Source organism: Gigantopelta aegis, chromosome 4 (genome assembly GCF_016097555.1).
Source record: "Gigantopelta aegis isolate Gae_Host chromosome 4, Gae_host_genome, whole genome shotgun sequence".
Lineage (NCBI taxonomy): Eukaryota > Metazoa > Mollusca > Gastropoda > Neomphalida > Peltospiridae > Gigantopelta > Gigantopelta aegis.
This window is the reverse complement of record NC_054702.1, coordinates 56,229,512-56,251,707: the sequence shown is the minus strand read 5'-3', so window position 1 is coordinate 56,251,707 and position 22,196 is coordinate 56,229,512. Positions and strand designations below refer to the sequence as shown.

General features: G+C 38.0%; 2 protein-coding genes across 4 annotated transcripts in view; one reads left to right on the top strand and one right to left on the bottom strand.

Moving 5' to 3' along the window:
- LOC121370786 overlaps window positions 1-5,650 on the top strand; it is a 34,436-nt gene extending 28,786 nt beyond the window's left edge. For both annotated transcript variants that reach the window (XM_041496254.1, XM_041496253.1), the window contains exons 15-17: window positions 1,425-1,560; window positions 2,683-2,738; window positions 3,572-5,650. In XM_041496254.1, coding sequence (XP_041352188.1) covers window positions 1,425-1,560; window positions 2,683-2,738; window positions 3,572-3,586 — 207 coding nt within the window. In that variant the 3' untranslated portion in view covers window positions 3,587-5,650. The remainder of the gene's footprint in view (window positions 1-1,424; window positions 1,561-2,682; window positions 2,739-3,571) is intronic.
- Window positions 5,651-9,116: 3,466 nt separating this feature from the next.
- Window positions 9,117-22,196, bottom strand: part of LOC121370785 — a 31,440-nt gene continuing 18,360 nt past the window's right edge. Inside the window, exons 2-6 of one of the 2 annotated variants that reach the window (XM_041496251.1) lie at window positions 20,083-20,432; window positions 19,144-19,316; window positions 15,947-16,087; window positions 13,624-13,930; window positions 9,117-11,441 (exon numbers count right to left, since the gene is read on the bottom strand). In XM_041496251.1, the coding sequence (XP_041352185.1) occupies window positions 11,218-11,441; window positions 13,624-13,930; window positions 15,947-16,087; window positions 19,144-19,316; window positions 20,083-20,432 (1,195 nt within the window). In that variant the 3' untranslated portion in view covers window positions 9,117-11,217. The remainder of the gene's footprint in view (window positions 11,442-13,623; window positions 13,931-15,946; window positions 16,088-19,143; window positions 19,317-20,082; window positions 20,433-22,196) is intronic. The other variant, XM_041496252.1, reaches the window with a different exon arrangement.

The following is a 22,196-nucleotide window of genomic DNA, read 5'->3' as shown; positions in this document are numbered from 1 at the left end:
CAGGGGAGGGAGGTTGTGACAGGACAATTACATAATTACATAAAAAAAACCAATTAATGTTTTAGGAACCATATTGCAAGTATTTTTAGTGTTAAATTATATGTCTAGTGTTTAATTATATACTCAAATATGTTAATTTGTCAACTTCCTTTTTTATAACGTTTATTTTTTGGTAATCCGCCAAGACAACCGCCCACTTAGCTAAAATCGCATGATTCCTTGCAAAACTGTAAATAATATCATTCATCCGTTGGCCTTGTTTATTTTGACATCTGGTCACTGGCATTAAACGTTCTAAGTTAAATACCAGATATATGCACTGTGTATTCAAAACTTGGTGTGTCAAATGAAGTATATAAAAGTATATAAGTCGAGTTAAAAATTGTTGCAGTGCCATTCTCATGTATATAAGTCATTTGACTAAACGCAAACCCTGCAGTCATCCATGAATATAATTCAGTGAGTTCTCATCCTTTGAATTGACTTCTCTTTTTTTTTGCAACATTTGATTTAAATTTATTTCACAAGAGTAAGCAAGAGAACAATTCTTTGACTCAGCTTAGTGGAAAATATGTGAATAGTGAATAGCATATCATTTCTAAATAATTTTCACTATTTTATCCACATTTGATTGGTGTTGTTTTTATTTTTTTCCTGTTAGTATAGATCAGAATTATTATTATTTCAACACCTTGTCTACAGTGTGAGAGAAAACCATTTAATACTGAATGTTTATTATAATTTTTTTTAAAATATGAAACAGATGTTAGCCTTCTTTGCAGTGTTCCCAATGAGCCAAGGCAGACTGTCTACCAGGCATTTGTAAAATTTACTGTTGATTAAAATCTAGAAATGGGACTGCAATGAATAGGGGTGACTATTGCAGTCAGAGTTGCAATAGTATTATGAATTCTTAAATCACTTGATAACAGTAATATGAATAGATATTTTGCAAAACTATTACCTCAGTCTTTCTATATCTATGTAGGTATATGTGTGTTTGTGTATGTGTGTGTGCATGCATATGTACATGTTTGTGTTTGTATGTGTGTCTGTGTTTTGTACTTAGTTATTTGTAATAATTTCACTATGCATACTACCAAAACTCAATAATTGAGCAAACTGCTATCGTGGCACTGACTATCACAACATATCGATAGTTCAATGTATTGTTACACCACTAGCAATGAATAATCAGCTAGACCAGTTATAAGTATAAATTTGACATGCAACGCAGCTATTTGAAATTAAGGAGATTTTAATGTATTTGATAATAAATAGCTGTAATGTAATGTGTTGCAATGTCATTTAAACAAGCATTCGTTTCTTCAGGAAATTATATTATCTTTTTTGTCTAACGGTTCCAGTGTTTCATACTTAAGTGATTTGTTGGTTTGAATGTTTTTCCTCCTCCTTTTTTCCAGCTAAAACATGATATACCTATTCTTCTAGCCATGAGGAAAGTACAGATAGACCTTTTTAAGGAAGTGTACAACCTCAGGAGAGAACTCTTCAAAATCCAGAGGACTGTGGCGGCTCAAAAGTTCCTCACCAGTCAAGGTGATGATACTCAGTGATTCAAAACCTGGGCTCGTAGTTTTGAAGCTTTCTTAGCACTAGAAAATCGTAAAACCATCGTAAGCTGTGACGTCACCACAGCACATGCCATAGTGACATCATAGCTTACAATGGTTTTACGATTCTGTAACGCTAAGATCACTTTGAAAATATGGGTCCTGGCCCTGTGCTTATCAAACTTATAGTCAAGACTCAAGTCTCAAACATTTTCAGAATAATGTCATGGCACTGCCATACAAATTGCATGCAATTAATGACATTAAAGATTTGGGCGATATTTCATGGTAGCACTGGTTCCAGTTCAGGGTGAGTGCACTGCTAGATTCAATGGGTAGGTGTAAGGCCATATACACCAAAGTTTTACCCACTTCACGGGTGCGATTATGGGTGTGTCTCCAGAGCGTATGACCCCATGTGGGGGATGTTTACCAAGCATACACTGCAGGTTCCATGTACCCCGGGCTCGAGTTATACCAAGATAGCTCACATCTGTTGAGTAGTCCAATACCGCATAGCGTAAAAAAAAACCCAGTCAAGCGAGTGTTAGCGAAAAAGCAGTTGACTGAACGTGACCTGCGTGTACACGTGCACATGTACACACACGTGGTCAGCTATTTGTCACAAACTAGTAGATGGTACACAAGATCGCCCGATGGCGGTATATTGGATTGTTTTACTATGCTTTTGAATAGGAATGTGTTACCCTATGCATTGGCGGAAAGGGGGGGGGGGGGGGGGGGCGTAAAACGGGGTAAATTTATGTACATTTAAATGCAAACAATCTATGCTAAAAAAAAAATAGGCAATAAGCAGGGATGGCAGTATACCAGAGGTCGGTATGACGAGGTTTGACTGTATTCTACTTTTGGTTGTAATTTCTGGTTTAGCTTAAATGCTGCGTTTTTCACTAAAAAATAAATTCCTTTGACTTTTTGTTGTTTTTTGTTTGTTTGTTTGTTGGGGGGGGGGGGGGGGGGGGGGGGGGGGGGGGGGGGTGATTGGGTTGGGTTTTTTTTTTTTGGGGGGGGGGGGGAGGTTAACATATGCCTGAATTGTGTATTAAAAATTGTCATATTCTGTGTTCGTTTTTTTTTCATCTTGAAGGAACATTTGATGATGCTGAAGACAATCTTACAGATAAATGGCTCAAAATTAGAACGGTACGTCCTGCAGCTTTAGTGGTATATAGTGGTTATGTCATTGGATTCAATGCTGGTAGGTACTGGGTTCACATAGTGTTTTAATAGCTTGTTGGAGAGGTGTACAGTCACTACACTGACTCCTGTCACACTAACCATTAACACACTGTCCGGGACAGATAGCTGAGGTGTGTGCCCAGGACAGCATGCTTGAACTTTAATTGGATATAAGCATGGAAATTAAGCTTAAAAGAACAAATGTTAAGTATTTTTAGAAGGAAAGTTTTAATGTTTTAGTCACCTCTGCATAGGTGTTGGAAGTGGGGGTACCTGGTAGGGATGGGGTGGGGGGCACTAGACCCCAACTCGATTATGTATTGCCCCACCCTCACCCCCACCCCTACATCACAATTGTTGGCATCTGACATCTATGCTCTGTTAAGCAGCCATCTGTTCAAGAGGCCACCTTGCTATTATCTTACATTATAATCAAATAATTCATGACAAATTCACTACATTGGTAAATTTGATAGAACAAATAGATAGAGTGTTGATAGTAAAAAGAAAAAGGGAATTCCTTATTTAAAAGTTCCGGTCCATATCGCACATATGTGCGATACAAAATAAATTTATCACACTGTTTCAAAATGTCTTTATCACTATAGTAAGGTTAGGTATGTAATAAATATTGTTTAATACAAATTGACCATTGCTAAACTAACAGGTGAGATTAAATCATACCAGTTGTTAAGAATACCTTGAACAATGTTCTGAGGTGTCCTAACATTCCTTTTTTAGCTTTTTTAGTGTACATGTGTGTTATATAGTATAACTGATTTTTTTGTTTTTTACAGGGGGAAATGAAGTAAAGACAAGTCAGTTACAATAATGGAATATACTGTGGTGCTTCTGGACTATCTCATATTCTCAAGCCCGTGGACAACTATATATTTCCATTATATTCTGTAAAATCTGCTGAAATATACTGTGGTGCTACATCAACATGTCAGCTCCTGGAATATCTCTAGCCTGTGGACTACTATATATATTCCCATTATATTCTGTGAAATCTGCTGGAATATCTCTAGCCTGTGGACTACTATATATATTCCCATTATATTCTGTGGAATCTGCTCGATATGTCGCCATTGGAAAGGTATCTGGATCGGTTTGAAGAACAAACCTACATCCACTATTGAAAAGCAAAAGGTTTCCAAGGAGCAGGTAACGACTTGGACTCTTGTCAAACCATCTCTGCAATGCATTGTCCATCACCTTTAACTAGATGCATGTGCAAATAGAGAAGGATGCAGATACAGGAGGGAACAAATGGGTTCAAGGAAAAAGCAGAAAGCAGCTTGATCCTTTAACAGAAAGCTGGTCAACTCCGAGATCAGGAAAATACACAAACCTGCTTACCACTCTAACAGTGTATGCACTGCTGGACATTATTAGTGGACAAGTTGCACCACACAATGTCTACATTGATAATGCCCTTTGCATAGGCGAAGAAATGGTGGCAGTATTCGCTAGAGACTCATCTAGCTCTCTTTCAGAAACCTCTGGATAACACAGTTATCATAACGGAGGTTGCTAAGAAAGGCCTGAAGGTTGGCATTGGCAAATTGTATGACGTGGAAAACCTGTATGCTTGTTTGTTGGTCATTTCACAGAAACGTGACATCAATCTGCAAGACCTCTTCAGATGTGAGCTGGCCCCTGTGCCTTTGTGCCTGTCTGACGAGTGTATCAACATGCATAGAGGAACTGAGTATCCATGTTTTCACGATGGCTGTCGATGCATCTGCCCTTTAGATCCTTTTATTGATTACATGATGTGGCCAAAGCTGGGTACTGTGCATAGTTTGCAAATGCATTCTGTTACAAATACTCAAAAGAACATCAGACCTATGTTATCTTTGACAAGGATATTCCGAGGTCCATAAAATTGTATGGAGGAACACGTTGGGTGGGTGGCAGAGTTCCTCAGCAACACACTCTTCCATTCACATCCCATCTTCCATACCATGATATGTTTATGAAGACTGACCACAATAAGAGGTAACTGGTCAACATGATCTGTAACACTGAGTATGGACATCCTTACTCAACCACTTCAGTGAGGAACAGAACATGTTCAACCATGAGGATGAAGACATGAACATTGCTCATTGTATGCTTCTTCACCAAGACAAAAGTCAAATTGAGGATACCACTGATGAGACTGATATCTTCTTGTTCCTTGTGTAACCATGCATGGAACCATAACATGGCCATCTAGGTCTCATTGAAGAAATATAATGAAACTGTGGTCAGCATTAATGTGTTCCATTAATGTTGCCAAACATAAGAGACAAATAAAACTAAGGCAGAAACAGACCGGGTTGGCATTAACTTCCTAATTTGTCTTGATGAAGTTAAGCCAGGATCTGATCTGAACAGTCTTTGGTACCAGTTATTCTGTAGAAAACAGCAACCTTCTTATGTCAAAAGCCTGCCACAAACACATGATGCAGATGTTCAACTCCAAAGGTTCACATCTGCAGAACCGATGTGTCGTGTTAGCAGATCACCCTTCAGATGTAGATGCCATCAAGGATGGTCAGGAACTGTGCCTAGTTTATGGCACAACTACAAATCGGACAACCCATGTGCTAGTAACAGATGCTCTTGCCAATCAGCGAGACTTTCATGAACAACATACTGTCAGGGTGTGGCATACAGTAGGTCTTCAAATAAGTACACATCAGTGTCTGTGGAATCAAGTGAATCCGATAGTGAATCGGATGGTTCAGACAGTGACAGAATGATTTACATTTATGACACATCTGTCACCGCTTATATTGGGATGGGGTGCACCCACACTACCAGTGATTGGTTGTGGGGTGCCAAATGTAAATGGTGGTGGGAGTGAAAAAAAAAAAAAAGGGGGGGGGGGGGGGGGGGGGGGGCATGGCCCCATGGATAAGCCAGTGTTATTTTATTATTTATGAGAATAATATTTATTTATTTATTTATTTAATGTGTGTGTGGGGGGGGGGGGGGGGGGGGGGGGGGGGGGGGTATTTTTAAGCCCCTTTTAGTGGTACTATTGAGTATTGTATAGAGGCCAAAAAAAAAGAGGTTGGGGGGGGGGGGGGGGCATGGATCCCATGAATAAGGCAGTGTTATTTATTTATTTTATTATTTATATATTTATTTATTTAATGTTTGGGGTGGGTGGGCTGTTGGTTTTTAAGCCCCGGTTAACGGTTTTAGAGAGTATTGTATCAAGCCAAACAAAATAGGTGTGATGGGGCAGGGAGCCATGGCACCCATTGATAAGCCAGTGTTACTTATTTATTTACTTACTTTATTATTTATCTTTATTGAATGTTTTTTTATAGGGGCGGGGGTTGTTGGTTTTTAAGCCCTGGTTACTGGTTGAGTATTGTATCAAGCCCCCCAAAAAGAGGTGTGATGGGGGGGGGGGGGGGGGGGGGGGATAGAGAGCATGGCCCCCATGGATAAGCCAGTGTTATTTATATTATTATTTATATTTATTTATTGAATGTTTGGGGGGTGGGTGTGTCGTTGGTTGTTTAAAACCCTGGTTACCCGTACTATTGACTATTGTATCAAACCAAAACAAAAAGAAGTGTGGGGGGGGGGGGGGTCATGGATAAGCCATGTTATTTATATTATTATTTATATTTATTTATTGAATGTTTGGGGGGGGGGGGGAGGGGGGTGTCGTTGGTTGTTTAAAACCCTGGTTACCCATACTATTGAGTATTGTATCAAACCAAAACAAAAAGAAGTGGGGGGGGGGGGTCATGGATAAGTCATGTTATTTATATTATTATTTATATTTATTTATGGAAGGGGGGGGGGGGGTGCTGTTTTTTTAAACCCCAGTTACTGGTACTATTGAGTATTATATCAAGCAATATTCATGTCTAAGAATTTGTTTTGAAAAACCTATAAAATTAAATAAACTTTTGTCTTTAAATAAACATGTCAAACCCTTAGATGTCGTCGAATCGTGTCTTGCACGTCCCACAGACAGGAAAGCAAATACCATGGCCTTTGAACAGTTGTGGTGCACTGGTTGGAACGAGTAAAAACCCAATCAATTGAATGGATCCAACGAGGTGGTTCGATCCTGCGACGCAAGCACCTCAACCGACTGAGCTAAAGCCGGGCCCTTTGCAACTATAGTTGAGTGTCCACATGTAATTGAAAACTCTATTAACGTGCCCATATCCTGAAGGTTCAGGCACGCCCACGCCGGACTTAGCCTCTGACATCGCCAGTGATCAATTCCGGGGCAGGAGAGGGTAGGGTAAGTTTGAGGTGGGCGGAATTTGGAATAGAAGTTAGTAAATTAAAGATAAACCCGTCTGGATAAAATTTGAGGCCAAACTAATGTTTTTATTGCTCATCCAAAGTTGAAGGTGATTGGAGCAATTTAGACGGACTGCCAAAAATAACGGGTGTCAGACTATTTAGAAAAGAAAAAAAGTTTTGCAGATGGCGGCCAAAACGTTTAAAGTCTTGGTGAGGAGGATACCGTCACGGTGTCCCGATGAAGTTGGAGACGTCGAGCTGTGGGATGAACTGTCTGTAGACGGAGCTTGCTACTATCCTGGCTATGGAATGGTAGTCTGTCCCCGCGACGGTCTTCAGGATCCGATGAAGCGACGGACGGTCACGCAGACGGCGCTCCTTCCTTCGTTGGAGTCGGTGTTGAAGCAGGTTGGGGCGATTCCATCACCGCCTGGTTTAGGTCCGCCCCTGGTGAGTCTGTAGTCTGATGCGGCAACGCTGGTTCAGCTGGTCCCGCTTGAGACAACTGGTGCTTGGGGTGCACAACAGGAGTTGCCGCCCCTCCCAGCCGCCCCTGGCGCATTTGTCCTCTTACTGAGACTTCGATTCAGAGTCCTCAACTTAACCGGGTCACCATACACCAACGTCACGGAAGCCCATGACCCGATATTCGAGCAACATCCCGTAAGACGTGATAAGTCGTTCTCTCCTCCCTCCCCCCCCCCCCCCAAGGTGTGGGGGTGCAAGTCGAGCGAGCATGGAACGACGTCTAGTCTGATCGAGTCGAACCGAACTCTCTCCTCCTCCCCCCCCCCCCCCCCCCCCCCCCCTCCCGATCAAGACGAAAAAAAAAATCATATCCCGATTGTTTACATTCCTGTGAATGGATATGGAAGTACTGAGATGTTATCATCACACCTGTGGGGGAAAAACACCTCAGAATAGCCCTAGAAGGGGTCTAATTTTCGCCAGAAACCTCGGACCCCCCCCCCCCCCCCCCCCCCCCCCCCCCCCCCCCCCTGCAAAATTTCCTGCGCACGCCCCTGCATTTGGTACGGAATGTGATCCGGCGTATGTTTGCGTACACGGGTTTTGGGGGGTGGGGGTGATTCCGACCAGATTATTTAGCGGTAGATACGGATACATGTCCAAAAACACAAGTGGCTACAAAACGGCCTAAATGGACACACGCCAAAACATCAGCACCACATTCGCATAAGTGGACGTATGGTTTAAAAGGACTGGTTTACCATCAAAAAATGTTCACCCGTCTAAGTTCTTTGCTAATGCCCGGCGCAGACGAGCGTTTTTTAACGCATGCGTCTTGCGTTAAAAAACGCATCCGTACGAACGCAGTAAAAACGCATCGTGTGCGATCCCCTCTGCGTTGCGTTTTTTAGCGCTGCGTCGATTTTTCAAATATCAAACATGTTTGATTTTAGACGAACAAACGCATCCATCTCCTGCCGCATCCGTCTAAAAACGCACGTGTGCGCCTACTTGCGTCTGCGTTGCGTTCACATTTTTATATTGACCAATCATCTGTCTATATAGCTGTATATAACGAATTAACAATTATTGGTTTCAGTGATGAATAGAACTGTGAAAACAAACCCGACCATTAAAAATGACTAACATGTAAATGTTTCAACATAAATAATTTCCAACTGCTCATCTTTGAAACAAAGACTAGACATGTGTAATTAATGACATTTCTAAATAGCTGAAATTAAACAATATAAATTATTGCATTCATTGTACTATGCCTAATAATAATAATTAAAACAAACAATTGTGAAATAAGAAAGATTTATATCGTAATAGTATATTGTACATAATGTTTTAAATACAGTTTATGTTTTAAAATGTATTAATAAATTACATTTAATCTTTGTTATTTTTCCTAGAGTAAAGTATAAATAAATTAATTAATAAAAGAAATCGTCAGTGGATCGCAGGAACGCATCGCAGGTAGGCGCACACGAGACGCATCCGTCTGGATGTCAAACAGTTGGTAATTTTGACATATAGTCTTAAGAGAAAACCCACTACATGTTTTCATTAGTAGCAAGGCATATTTTACATGCACTATTCCACAGACAGGATAGCACATGATATACCAGTCGTGGTGCATTGGATGGAATGAGAAATGGCCCATTGGGGATCGATTTCAGACCGACCGCGCATTAAGCGAGCGCTTTACCAATGTGTTACGTCCTGTGATGGGGAAAATACAGCTTTAGTAGTTGAGGTGTATGCGCATGATAGCGTATTTAAACCTCAGTAGAGGGACTATTCCGAGTTTTCAGCTCCTACAATATCTCCGTTTGTTCCCACAACAAAGTAAGCACTTAAATATAAAGAATTATATGGATAAACAGAGGCGGATCAAGGGGGTCCTCCCCCCCTCCCTAAATTTTGCGACAATTATAATTTTATTATATATTTAATTTTCATTTGTTTACGATCCCCCTCCAAACCTACCCCAATGTTCTCTTGGCATTTCGCCTCATGTCATTTTGCTGGATCCGCCACTGATAAACACATTTGAAATGACCTTTGGCCGCATTATTAAAAGTTTTCTCTTTGGCCATTAGAATAAATAATAAATTCGTACGTACGCAGTTATTTTAGACAAAAATCGATATAAAAACATTACGATGTCCTAAAATGCATTGGTTATAGAAATATTCATATTCTTAGCAAGAACTTTTTTTTTTTAAATGTAATTTTAAGGGTGGAAAGGACATTCACCACTATATATTTTTTGTATGTGGCCTTAAAATTTTAACACACTTGTGACACCTACTGCGTTGTATTGTCCAGTGATAGATCACATTCTGAATGGAATCGGCAGAATACAAAAACCTACTTTGTAAGAACCACAACCAGAACTGTGTGAAAACCTGCTTTTCTTCACACCGCTGGTATATCAAAGATTTCGGTATGTGCTGTCCTGTTAGTGGGGAAATGCATATAAAAGATCCCTCAAGGTAATGGATTGTGTTTTTTGTGGGGGGGTTTTGCGGGTTTTCTAAAAACTGCGTGTTTGAATTATCAAATCTTTGGCATCGAAAAGCCGATGCTTATTCAATCAAAGTGCTCTAGTGATGACGTTAAACAATAACTAACTACATGTATAGTATTTGCCACTGTATATGTTAGTGGTATGAGAAGGAAATGCACTGGTAATTATATTATTTAATTTCAGCAAAAGAAAAGCAATGCAGATTACACTTTCATGGATGAATTTAATGTCGCATTTCTCCAAATAAATTGTTTTCCGTATTTAGCAAGAGAGGTAGAATAGAATTATATACGTCACAAGTTGTTTTTTCAATTAACTTGAACTTTCTTCTCAGTAACTTGAACTTTCTTCTTAATACACTGGATAATTACGAACGAATACACAAACTTCTTTTCAAATCCTTCAGCATGCAATTCCTTAGTACCATCACCGTCGGATGGTGCAGAATGAATCAACTGTGACGCTTTGGGGGTTTTTTAGTTTTATCCATGATTAAAATAAATAACAAAAAAAACAGTTTTCACATTCTCCAAGTATAAACTAGTATAATCAATCCTTCAAGAATGGAAATCGGCTTTTTTAACAAGGGGTGTAAAATGATAATAGGAACATCAAGTTATGTATACGTGGACATGGCACAATGAACTGTGCAACTGTTTCTTTCGGCAGTAATGATACAAATAACACAAACACAAATTAGTTTTCACATCTTTCTATATCAATTGTAGTTATTCCTTCAAGGGTGGACATCGACTTTAAATGGGGGGTGCAACTTCTTTTTCAAACAATTCTGTCACTCGTGTAGATAACAAACGTATTACATTAAAAGTATACGCATCCATTGGATGTAAACGCATCAGTAACACATATAATCATCACCTCTGATATCTTCTGGACCTGTCTGGGGTTTTGGTTTTGGTGGTGGTGGTGGTGATGGTGGTGGTGTGATGGGGTTGTTTGGGGTTTTTTGTTGCTCGTTTCTTAAATTTACTTCCCAGAATGTTATTCCAACTTTTTCCAATACTGTATACCGATTACCATTTTGACATCCATTTGATTCGGCGTTTTCATTTCATTCAAATAATACAATCTTTTACCAGATACCAGACGGTGATACAAAATGATAGTACAATATTTGTTTCGGCTGTCAAGAGTCACAATTCATCAGCGAACAGACGTCTTTACATTTAATACAGATTTCACAATTTTTCTCAAATGACTCAGCTGGTGTGACGTCAGTTCCCTCCACATGCTAAACACGCGTCCATTGGATGTTAGTTCTTGTAACACTTCGTGTGATTGGACAAGTCTTAGGCTTGTGTTATACATGGAATGAGCTGTTAGTTTTTTGGAACCCTCGTCGTTGGTCATCACTAGAACTATGCTGGCTGTAAAACAAATACAGAAACATGAATGTAACGTCATACTACTTTCCAAATCATTAGATGTGTACCTATATTTCATCGTTTATAAATAAGCATCTTGAATAGAATAAAAGCAAACATTCTGAGAGTATTGCTAAAGAAATACATATATTCTACTGGGCCCAATACATTTTCGTATCTCCTAAGTTCAAGGGTCATAACTGTGAAAATGAGTAAATCGATGTACAAAATTTTAGCTCAATGTCTTGAGGCATTGTGAAAAACATTCGGAAAACAAATCTTCGTATCTCTCAATCTAATTAAAATTAGCTCCACTATTACATGTGGATCTAACAGCAGCCCGTTGGAACTCATGTCCAGTTGACCTTTCATTCGACCAATCAAAACCTTACTTCCAAAACCATGCCAGTGATTTAAAAAGAATTTGAAAACATTCGGGATTATGCCGAAAGTATACGAAATGATTCGGGTGAATTACGAAGTATGCCGAAAACTAATTGCAATATAAAATTTTATAGGAAATTCGTTTCAAGACGAAACAAAAAACCGTGATGGTATAGCCATAAAATCTGTTTATACTAGTTTACAATCCAGAGTTTATTACTGCACTTTTCCCCCTGTTTTTTCAATGTTGAAATAGACCAACAAGTTCGCCTATTGCATAAATAGTCTCGCCCGATATTTTTAGAATCTGTATGCTCCCGAATAACGCTATAAAAGGCGAAGTGTAATTGGTCGATATTAAAATTGTTATTTATAGATGAAATGTCACCTGGACATGAGTCCATGCAATGTTGTTAGATATACTGGTAGAGCCAGTAGAGCTAATTTTAATCAGATTGCTTATCTTTTAGCCTAAGTTCAGGGATCAAAACTCCATCAAAAATGAGTAAATCGCTATGAAAGTCAAAACTTTTATCTGCAACAGTACATGATAAAGCCATGTACAAAATTCCTGCTCATTCTTTTGTGGAATTTTATTTAAAAAAAAAAAAAATATATATAATAAAAAAAAGTCCGGAAAACTATATGTTGCAAAGACAGACCGACCGACCGACCGACCGACCGACCGACCGACAGACAGACAGAGAGAGACAGACAGACAGAGACAGACAGACCGACAGACAGATAGAAGGGTGGGGATGAAACCTAGGGTCCCCTTCAGTTGGACCGCTAGAGGACTAATAATAATTGTATTTCCAAAGAGATGAGCATATGGGCTTCAAATAATCGAATTTGCAAGTCACAGGCATGTGTGTGTGTGTGTGTGTGTGTGTGTGTGTGTAACGGGGATTTTTACCGATAGGGTCAAAAGGAACAGGCCTCCTCTCCACTTCCGTGAAAGTTAGGAAATTTCAATGTTTTGTTGCTGGTGTGGGGTTTTTGTGTTTCTTTTTCTTCTTTTTTGGAGGGGGATCTTTCTTTTGAACAGTCAGCACTAATCTCTATGAAGATATTTTTACCGATTCAACTTTAACAGATATAATAATGTAAACAGTTATTTTATTAATTATAATCAATAAGAAAAAGGGTGGCGGTTTTTAAGTCACGTGGTATGATTTGGACCAATTCATGCATTTAAATAAACTAATATTTACATATGTGAATTATATATATTTTAACTTGCATGAAAAGACATCTTTATTAGTTGTTTCTCCTTAAGGGGGCATTCCCGAGTTTGCTGCATTGTAAGATGTTTCCGACTTATAAAATATTTCTACGATTAAACTTATATATTAAATATATTTTCTTGTTTAGAATATCAGTTTGTATATTCAATGTGTTTCTGATCGTCTTAATATTTGTAAGAAGCCCAATCTGGATTTTGTCTTCAAATAATTTCGTACGTACGAAAATTTATTTTTTAGGAAATAAAATTAAAATTAACCTAGTACAAATATTCGAACGATCAGAAACACGTTTAGTATACAGCCACTAATATTCTAAACAAGAAAATATATTTAATATGTAAGTTTAATCGTAGAAATATTTTATTAGTCGATAACATCTTAAAACATTGCAGCAAACTCAGGAATGTCCCTTTAACGTTGATTATATTCATACGTGCATGTAATAACTACATTACCATAGTTTGACACCCAATATCCGATATATTTTTGGTGCTGGGGTGTCGTTAAGCATTAATTCATTCATTCTGTAATTAAATAACTACATAGATAATTACCCCCTAAAGACTTCATGAAGCGAATTGCTGACGTGTGAAGTTCTACGTCTTGTGGCCGCAAAAAACTGTGACCACACTTTTCTTCCATTTCGGATATTACTAAATAGAGTTTCACTCTGGGGATCTGCCTCAAGGTTTCGCTCCCTTCAATTGTGTAGTGAGGGCGTTCCGCCATTTTACCATCGTCCAAGTGTTTTATGATCCCATCAACGAGCGTGGACGAGATGTTGTTGTCTCGCTTGAACAAAATGACACACAGTTCAGGACGCAGTGAAATACCGTGTTTCGGTGAATAATTCACACCATTCTGAAAAAAGAATATAAAATGAAAAAATCAGCACGTGATATGTAAACTCAAGCCCGTAGTACTAATATGTGAAATGGAAGGGTGGGACACACGCTATAGTATTAGATAGCACATTTAAGGAGGGGTAAATAACAGTAGGTCAAAAACCGTAAAGGTTTAACTTTTAGACATGGAAAGTTGTGGGCATAGGTACTACCCCCACCCTCACCCCCCACCCCCGGTTCTTACGGATTTGGCTTTTAGTAGCAATGTAATTACTTATGTGTATAACTAGCAGGAAGGGCTGGGGGCAGTTACCCGACAGAAAAATATCAGATAGTAGTACAAACCCGTTTGGTTTGGAAATGTGTCCTTTTGTCTAGTTAAATATCTTATATAGTTTCGCCCCAGTTCTCTACCTCCTCCGCCCTCCCCCTCCCCCCCCCCCCCCACTGTATGCTAATTATTTTAGGATATATATGTCCTAGACCGAATATTTCTGTCTCTGTAAAGCTTGATTTTATGTTTTATATTTATTTTGTAATGATTTGTCTGTTTTATATTTATATCATATGTTCATTGTCTTTGAACATATGATATATATAATAAGTATAAAATAGACAAGTTATTACAAAATCAATATAAAACATGAAATGAAGCTTCACAGAGACAGAACTATTCGGTCTAGATATGACCCTAAGCTCTATTCTCTATACATTTAATTGAATAAAAGTTAAAGTTTGTTTTGTTTAACAACACCACTAGAGCACATTGATTTATCATCGGCTAATTTGTGTCAAACATTTGGTAATTTCGACATATAGTCTTATAGAGGAAACCTGCTACATTTTTCAATTAGTAGCAAGGGATCTTTTATTTATATGTACCATCCCATAGACAGGATAGCACATACCACGGCCTTTAATATATCAGTCGTCGTGCACTGGCTGGAACAAGAAATAGTTCGACAGGAATCGATCCTAGACCGACTGTGCATCAAGTAAGCGCTTTACCACTGGGCTACGTTTCGCCCCTCGGCTACGTTTCGCCCCTCTTTAGGAAAATAATGTCTGTACATTACTTTAAGATTGTTAACAAAATCATTTCTGTTATTGGTATGTACATGTATTTTTATTAAAATATAAATTCACAAGAGTTCAAAGAAGCAACAAACATGCAAATTAATAATGTAATTTTTTTTTAGAGAAAATGCAAGCTTTACTATAGGCTAAATTAATTCAAACTCTTATTTCAATGTTAGTAGCCTACATGCGGGGACACTACCTATAACTGTAAACTGTAAACTGAAAGCAGTAAAAAGCAAAAATAACAACAAACAAATGATTTTTTAGAAACAACATCCAATATAATCATGATAATCAGCGACTAAGTTGCCAAACATGTTAATTGCCATATGACATAAAAAAAAAAAAAATGTTAATGTCGTAGAATAGGTAATTATTTTTTTATTAGTAAAATAGTTTTGGCAAAAAGCACACGTTATATAGGCTTGACACAAATACTTCATGCAGTAATGGTAAAATGGAAGAAAATGTAGTGAAAATGGTCAAGTGTCAAATAGAATAGAATAGAATAGATGTTTAACGACAATCAAGTGTCAAACACTGAAAGATGTATATTTTAATAACTTTTATTAGTCTGCTGTGTTTAACATGGCGGAATCAGAAGCCAACTAGAACTGAATAATATGTTTTTATTGCATAATCATACTATAGTCCGTCCCGTCCTCTTACGAAAATGTTTTTTGTAAATAATTTTAATTTGATTTGTCGTAAGAAGAAAAGTAAGAGTGTTTTGAAAATAACAAAATTATGCTATTTTGTGTGTGTAATTTAGAAAACAATCGGCTCAGAAATAAACAGCTTGTAGTAAATTCCATAGTATGAAAAAAGGCGTTCCCTGTGGGAAGGACTATAAGTTGGTCATCAGTAGTGATGCGGACACAATTTTGTAGATGTATTCAAAGCATGCCAGCTCATGCATCAGGCGTCTAAGCTAGGATACAATATGACCTACTGCTACGCGGGACCTGCGACCTGGATCAGTCGAGTTGGATGAGTTAGATGATTTTCTCGCCACAATATCAGATGGCAAATGACCATTTAGTGGCAAAACAGGACACTTCCGCCTCAGTAAGCCAGTTACTAACAAGGACATCTGTAATCACACAAGTAAAGTTTTCAAAGTTAGTTCACACGAAAGTTGTTTTACTCATTTGTTTCTGTTATTGTTTGTTTAGTTGTTTTAAGTTTTTTATTTTATTTTTTAAAATCTAAAATATAAATAATATTATGTTTGACTAGAGTAACAAACTATTCTGTTATCTTGGAATCAAACAAGTTTTCAAATTACATTGAGACGGAAACATTACATTTTGCATTGTTAAAGTCTGAAGAGTTGGCCTAGTTGAATAAAACGACACATTTTTACTTATTATTTTTATTCAAGCTTCTTCTTTTTTTTTCCTAAACTTAAATATTGATTTTATTTTCTGTGTTTCAATGGTTTTTCAAAATTTTTTCCGAGAATCCACCCTTTTGTGTGTGTGTCCGTACGTTCGTTTGTACATTGTACAAAATTGAATTACTAGTATATCGTTTGTTTTATGATTGTTGTGTCAGGATGATGATGATGATGATGATGATGACTATGATGACGATGGTGATGATGAAGACGCTGATGACTGAAGAAAAAACACAATAATTAACAGCATTACAGGGGCGGGATCTAGTTCAGTCGGTTGAGCGCTTGCCCGAGGTATTTGGTTTAAAGTATCGAATCCCATCGCTGAAACCATTTTGTGATTGGGTTTTTTCCCGTCCCAACCAATAACCCACGACGGGTATCTCTAAGGCCATGGTATGGGCAAATTATTTGTGAAAAACAGCTTCCTGCTAATGAAAAAATGTAGTGATTTCCACTGTGTTAAAATTGTATGTCATCCAATAGCCGATGATTAATTAAACAATGTGATCTAGTAGTCCCGCTAAACAAACAAAAAAAACCTTTAACTTTACTACACAGCTACGGCAGTTAGATATCTTAACATCTGATAGTTGCGACACTAGAGAGTGAGAGAAGAAACCCGCTGCCTACTAATATAACTTTTCAAAAAATAATTTATTTTTCAAGTGTGTACGTGTGTGTGTGTCAATCTAATTAAAATTAGCTCCACTATTACATGTGGATCTAACAGCAGCCAGTTGGAGCTCATGTCCACCAATCAAAACCTTACTTGCAGAATCATGCCAGTGATTTGAAAATAATTTGAAAACATTCCGAATTATCCTGAGGGTATACGACATGTTTCGTGTGAATTACGAATGCCTTAAAACATGTTTTATTTTATAAAATAAATAATTTGTAATGTAAAACTGAAGACTGATTTAGTTGGGGTTTTTTTTTTTATAAATAAATAAATAATTTTTAATGTAAAATTGAAGACTGATAACCCATCCCGTACGTACTGGTATAGTTCGCTGTACTGCGGCCACTAAAATAGACTCGCCCGATATTTTTAGAATTTGTATGCTGCTAAATAACGTTATAAAAGGCGAAGTGTGATTGGTCAATATTTAAATTATTATTTACAGACGAAATGTTACCTGGACATTGGAGACTACGCAGTGTTGTTAGCAATCTGATTAAAATTAGTTTAACTGGTCTAAATAAGGCATTCGTAATTCACATGAAACATAATGTATACCCTCCTCAGGATAATTCGGAATATTTTCAAATTATTTTCAAATTATTATCAAATCACTGGCATGATTCTGCAAGTAAGGTTTTGATTGGTGGACATGAGCTCCAACTGGCTGCTGTTAGATCCGCATGTAATAGTGGAGCTAATTTTAATTAGTGTGTGTGTGTGTGTGTGTGTGTTTGTGTGTGTGTGTGTTATTCATAGTGATTATTTTGTAATTCTCACATTTTAGATTCGAATGGGTGTTTTTTTTACATATTTGTTTATTTGTGCATCTAAAGTGCTTAAAATTATTCGACCTATCGTCTGCTTCCAAATGCATTTGTTTTCAAAGTGTTACATAATCTGTACATGGCTTGGTGCATTTACCTTCGCTTTTGCTGTCTTAAAGAAAATGGTAAATTAAATTAGTGATAATTCGAAAGAATCGGTAACCTTTAAAGGACAATTACTAATCCCTTGAGCCAGTATTATAGCGTGTGTGGGATGTGTGGACGAGAAACTGGCAAAGGCGGTTGTTGATTAAGTCACTTTAACAATAATTATCTTCATTAAGGGGTTTTACTAAAGATTAGTATTTTCTAAAAACTAAACAGCTATGAAATACACTAGATTCTAGGAATCGCCCAATTCTGAACGCTTGTTCACAATAAGTTCGTTACGGTGGTAAGAGTACCATGTGATGCTTAAGATGAGTTTGCAATGTGCAACTTTTAGTAACGATCTACAGTAAGGCGTTTGGTTGGCCAGTAAATTATGATTAGTCGAAGACAATAGAACGTCTTGCATTCGAGTCTCTCTGATAGTTCCTTGTGTACAACTAAAGTATTTACGATAGAAGTTCTTTCACAATATTTGATGCCATAGACCATTACTAGAAATCGCACTGTGTTGGTGTGCTTTAAAGGGAGGACACACTATAGAGGGAATAGAAGGGTGCGAACACATCACGTCACAGACCACAAAGTTTAACCACATCTTACTATAAAAAATATATATATTCCCAAAACCTCTCTTCTATATAACGTAAGTTCGAACGGGGGCTTCGAATATGAACCAAGTGCACCTTTTCTATTTTGTTTTTGCACCATCAGAAACTCCATATGTATAAACCTGTATATTTTAGTTCTGAAAGCGGACCATATGCTTCAGCGGGGGGGGGGGGGGGGGGGGGGGGGTTCGGACGAACCGCCGAACCCCCCAGCCTACGCCCCTGTATAATATATGCGACGAAGACTATGGGAAATGGACACACACTTTAAGGGTTCCTCCAATGTGTTTTTAATATTTTAATTTGAGACGACGTTAATCTGAATTTTAATACTGGTACTAACCAATCTGATTAAAATCAGCTCCACTCGTACACCAGTAGGGCTGATTTCAATCAGACTGCAGTACTGACAAACGAAAACGTCAAGATCGCTTATTGTGATCCTTTTTGCAATTCAAACTTCTAAGGGAGCTAACTGACCAATGACGTAAGGATTGAACATAAACCACCAATACACACCTTTGACACCGAAGAGATATTTTGTTCCTGAGGGCAGTTATCATTTGTCTTTTCTTCCTCTTTCGCTGGTGCTGGTCCATTGCGCCAGGGAGTCAAAAGTCTTCTAACCTTTGGTTCCAGTCTGACCATCACCTCTACCATAATGAACACCATGACAAGAAAACCAAGAGTCTCTGGAATAAAGTAATCATACAAAGTAGAAATATTGTGTTTAGCCAAATCTGTCTTCATCAGAGGTTTTTCCGGTATGCAGGAGGCAAGGGGGAAGGTTTGCCACCTCTGGAATAAAGTAACCATACAAAGTGGAAATATTGTATTTAGCTAAATATGTCTTTACCAGGCATTTTCCTGATTGCAGAAGGCTAGGGGGAAGGTTTGAGATATTTGGGGAAAAAGCCTTATTTATATAATATTATTTTGGAAAGTTGTCTATCCTCTTGTACTCCCGCCTCTGGAAACTTCCTAAGGAAAGCACGTGGTCCATAGTGGTGTCTACTGTTTAATGGATTGTGTTAACCAAACATATTTTCAGTGCATTTTATATTTTCAGTGTAGTTTATAATTACAGATGCGTTTATTTTAATGAAATATTTCAGATATAAACATGTATCTATACTCAAAATCTTGTTTTCGCGCATTCATGCTTAACCTAATGATTATGGAAGAGCGTGGATGGTTTTTATTGGTTAGATTTTTTTTTTACACATAATGGTGATAAGATACTATTGTTTGTTGGCTGATGTTTTGTTTTGTTTTGTTTTTTGTTGCTTTTGAAGTCAAAACATAAATCTGTATCAATATTTAATATATTTAGATACTTTCTGAAAATAATCTTTGAAATATAAATAATCTTATTTTGTATCATTCATTTAAATTGGCCACAAACCAAATAGAATATGGAGATCCATACTTTTGTCGAAACAGAAGATTGTGCCTTACCATCTGAGTGCATTCTGGCAGTAACTTGTTCAAGCCGGACCTCCAACAAACGATTCTTGTTTGATATGAGCTCAAGCTTTTCGAGAAAAATGTCTAATTTGTCGTTGAGGTGTGAATTCACGTCTGATTGGTTGATTACTTCTTTGGCTATGGATTCACGTGCAATTACTTGTTCTTTGAACGCCATTTCAAGAAGCTGCAGACGATTGGCCAGGTCGGACAAAACGTGTTGCCAGGGACAACCCTCGGTTGACGAAGCCGTACAAACAGATTCAGAAGTGCCTGTAGACAACTCTGTTGATAGGAACCACCGAAACGTCGCAGCAAGACCGACGATTGAGAAAATCATACTGAAAATAATAAGCATCATTTTAAACAGAATATCAAAACAAGTTTGAAAGAATCTCGTAAGACACCAACCTTCCTAAAAATCAGGAATTGGTGGTTGTGGTGTTGACATAAAATTGTTAAATGGCTTAAAGGGACAGACCCTAGTTTTTAAATACTAAGGCATATTTTTCATCTTGACCCTAGTTTCAACCCGTAAAAATGGACACTAAGTTTGGTTAATTTACAAATCTGTAACAAATTTGGATACAACAGAGTGAAACAAGAGTCTGTGACGTTGAAGTACACTAAAAAAAATAGACTAAAACGCAACTCCATAATCGTTATTTCTCAGACGCACGTGCGTTTTTAAAAATATGAAAAATGCATTTTGTAGTATTAGAAACACCAGGATGACCAGAAACACTTCGATTGTACGGAAATGGGTAATCTAAACAATAAACTAAAAGTAATGTTTGATTTCAGTGATCATAAAGGGCTCTAATAGTGAAAAATATGTCTTAGTGTTTAAAAACTAGGATATGTTCCGTTAAATAACAAGTATCCTGGAAGGGAAGTACTAGTACTCTGAGAGCGAATAAAGCCGTCAACTGTCCAGGGTCCAATACTTAACGGGAGATCAGAAATGTTCAGATATTTGACCATCACCCACCGAAATCTTTTATAAAACTCCATCAACTTTTCGTAAAATTTAAGGGATCCGATCCAGTTATTTTCTTGCCACTGATCCTTAGAATTCTAAGCTATCTAAAAAGGGACACACAATTAATTACCCATAGGCGTACAGGCTCCCGTTTTTATAGGTGATGGGGTGGGTGGGGGATAGAGGGCAGGCTGGTTTTGCCCGAATTAAACAAAAATGCCCGAATCTACATAACGTTTATTCATATTAGAATTAGTACCAAACAGCTATATAGGGTTGCAAACGAATCACTACGCATTTTTACATGGATTACAACTAATTTTGAGGTTATAATTATGAAAATACATTTGAGGTTTTGCTCCAGCATTAGGGGGGCAGTTGCTCTCTCCCCCCCCCCCCCCCCCCCCCCCCCCCCCCCCCCCCCGCCCCGTCTCGTACGCTTATGCAATTATCGTTTATGAAAACTTTATCCATTTTCAGACCTGGAAAACGAGTTCAAATACCAGTAACATATACCGGTACAATTATCAGTCATAATCTTACATCAACGAATTCTCGAATACGGATACCGTTTCGATAACTGTTCGTTTTTATTATCGGGTGGGTGGGAGAGTCAATGTGAAATTCAGCAGTGGTCGATCCCAATCACGGATAATAAAGGAAGAGGGCTTAAGCGTTAGGCTAGCATCTCTACGTCACAGAAAGGTACCCTCTACGGAAACGTCGACGCAGCAATGTGTGTAAATGACACACAAATCGGTATTGGTGACAAAGACGTCATCTATTATTGATTGTAGACGATCGATTCGTCAATCTGTGTCCACCCATTAATTTTGTAGGCCTAAATTATTCTTTTGATGTTGATATTATCTTAAGAAATAGCCTGTGGTGATGATTGTTGGTAAAGATGTTTGTTCTGTAGATTATCGGTGCGACCGTTAGGTTATTACCCTTTCTAGTCGGTGCTCCACGACTGATTTACTAAATTCAGCGGCATGTCCAGCACAGACCCGGTTCAAGGATCCGCGGGGCCTGTAGCACAAATAACAGCGGGGGTCCCCTTCCAAGGATATATATTTGCAACACCCTCGGGGAGAGGGGGGAAATTACCTGGGGGGAATAA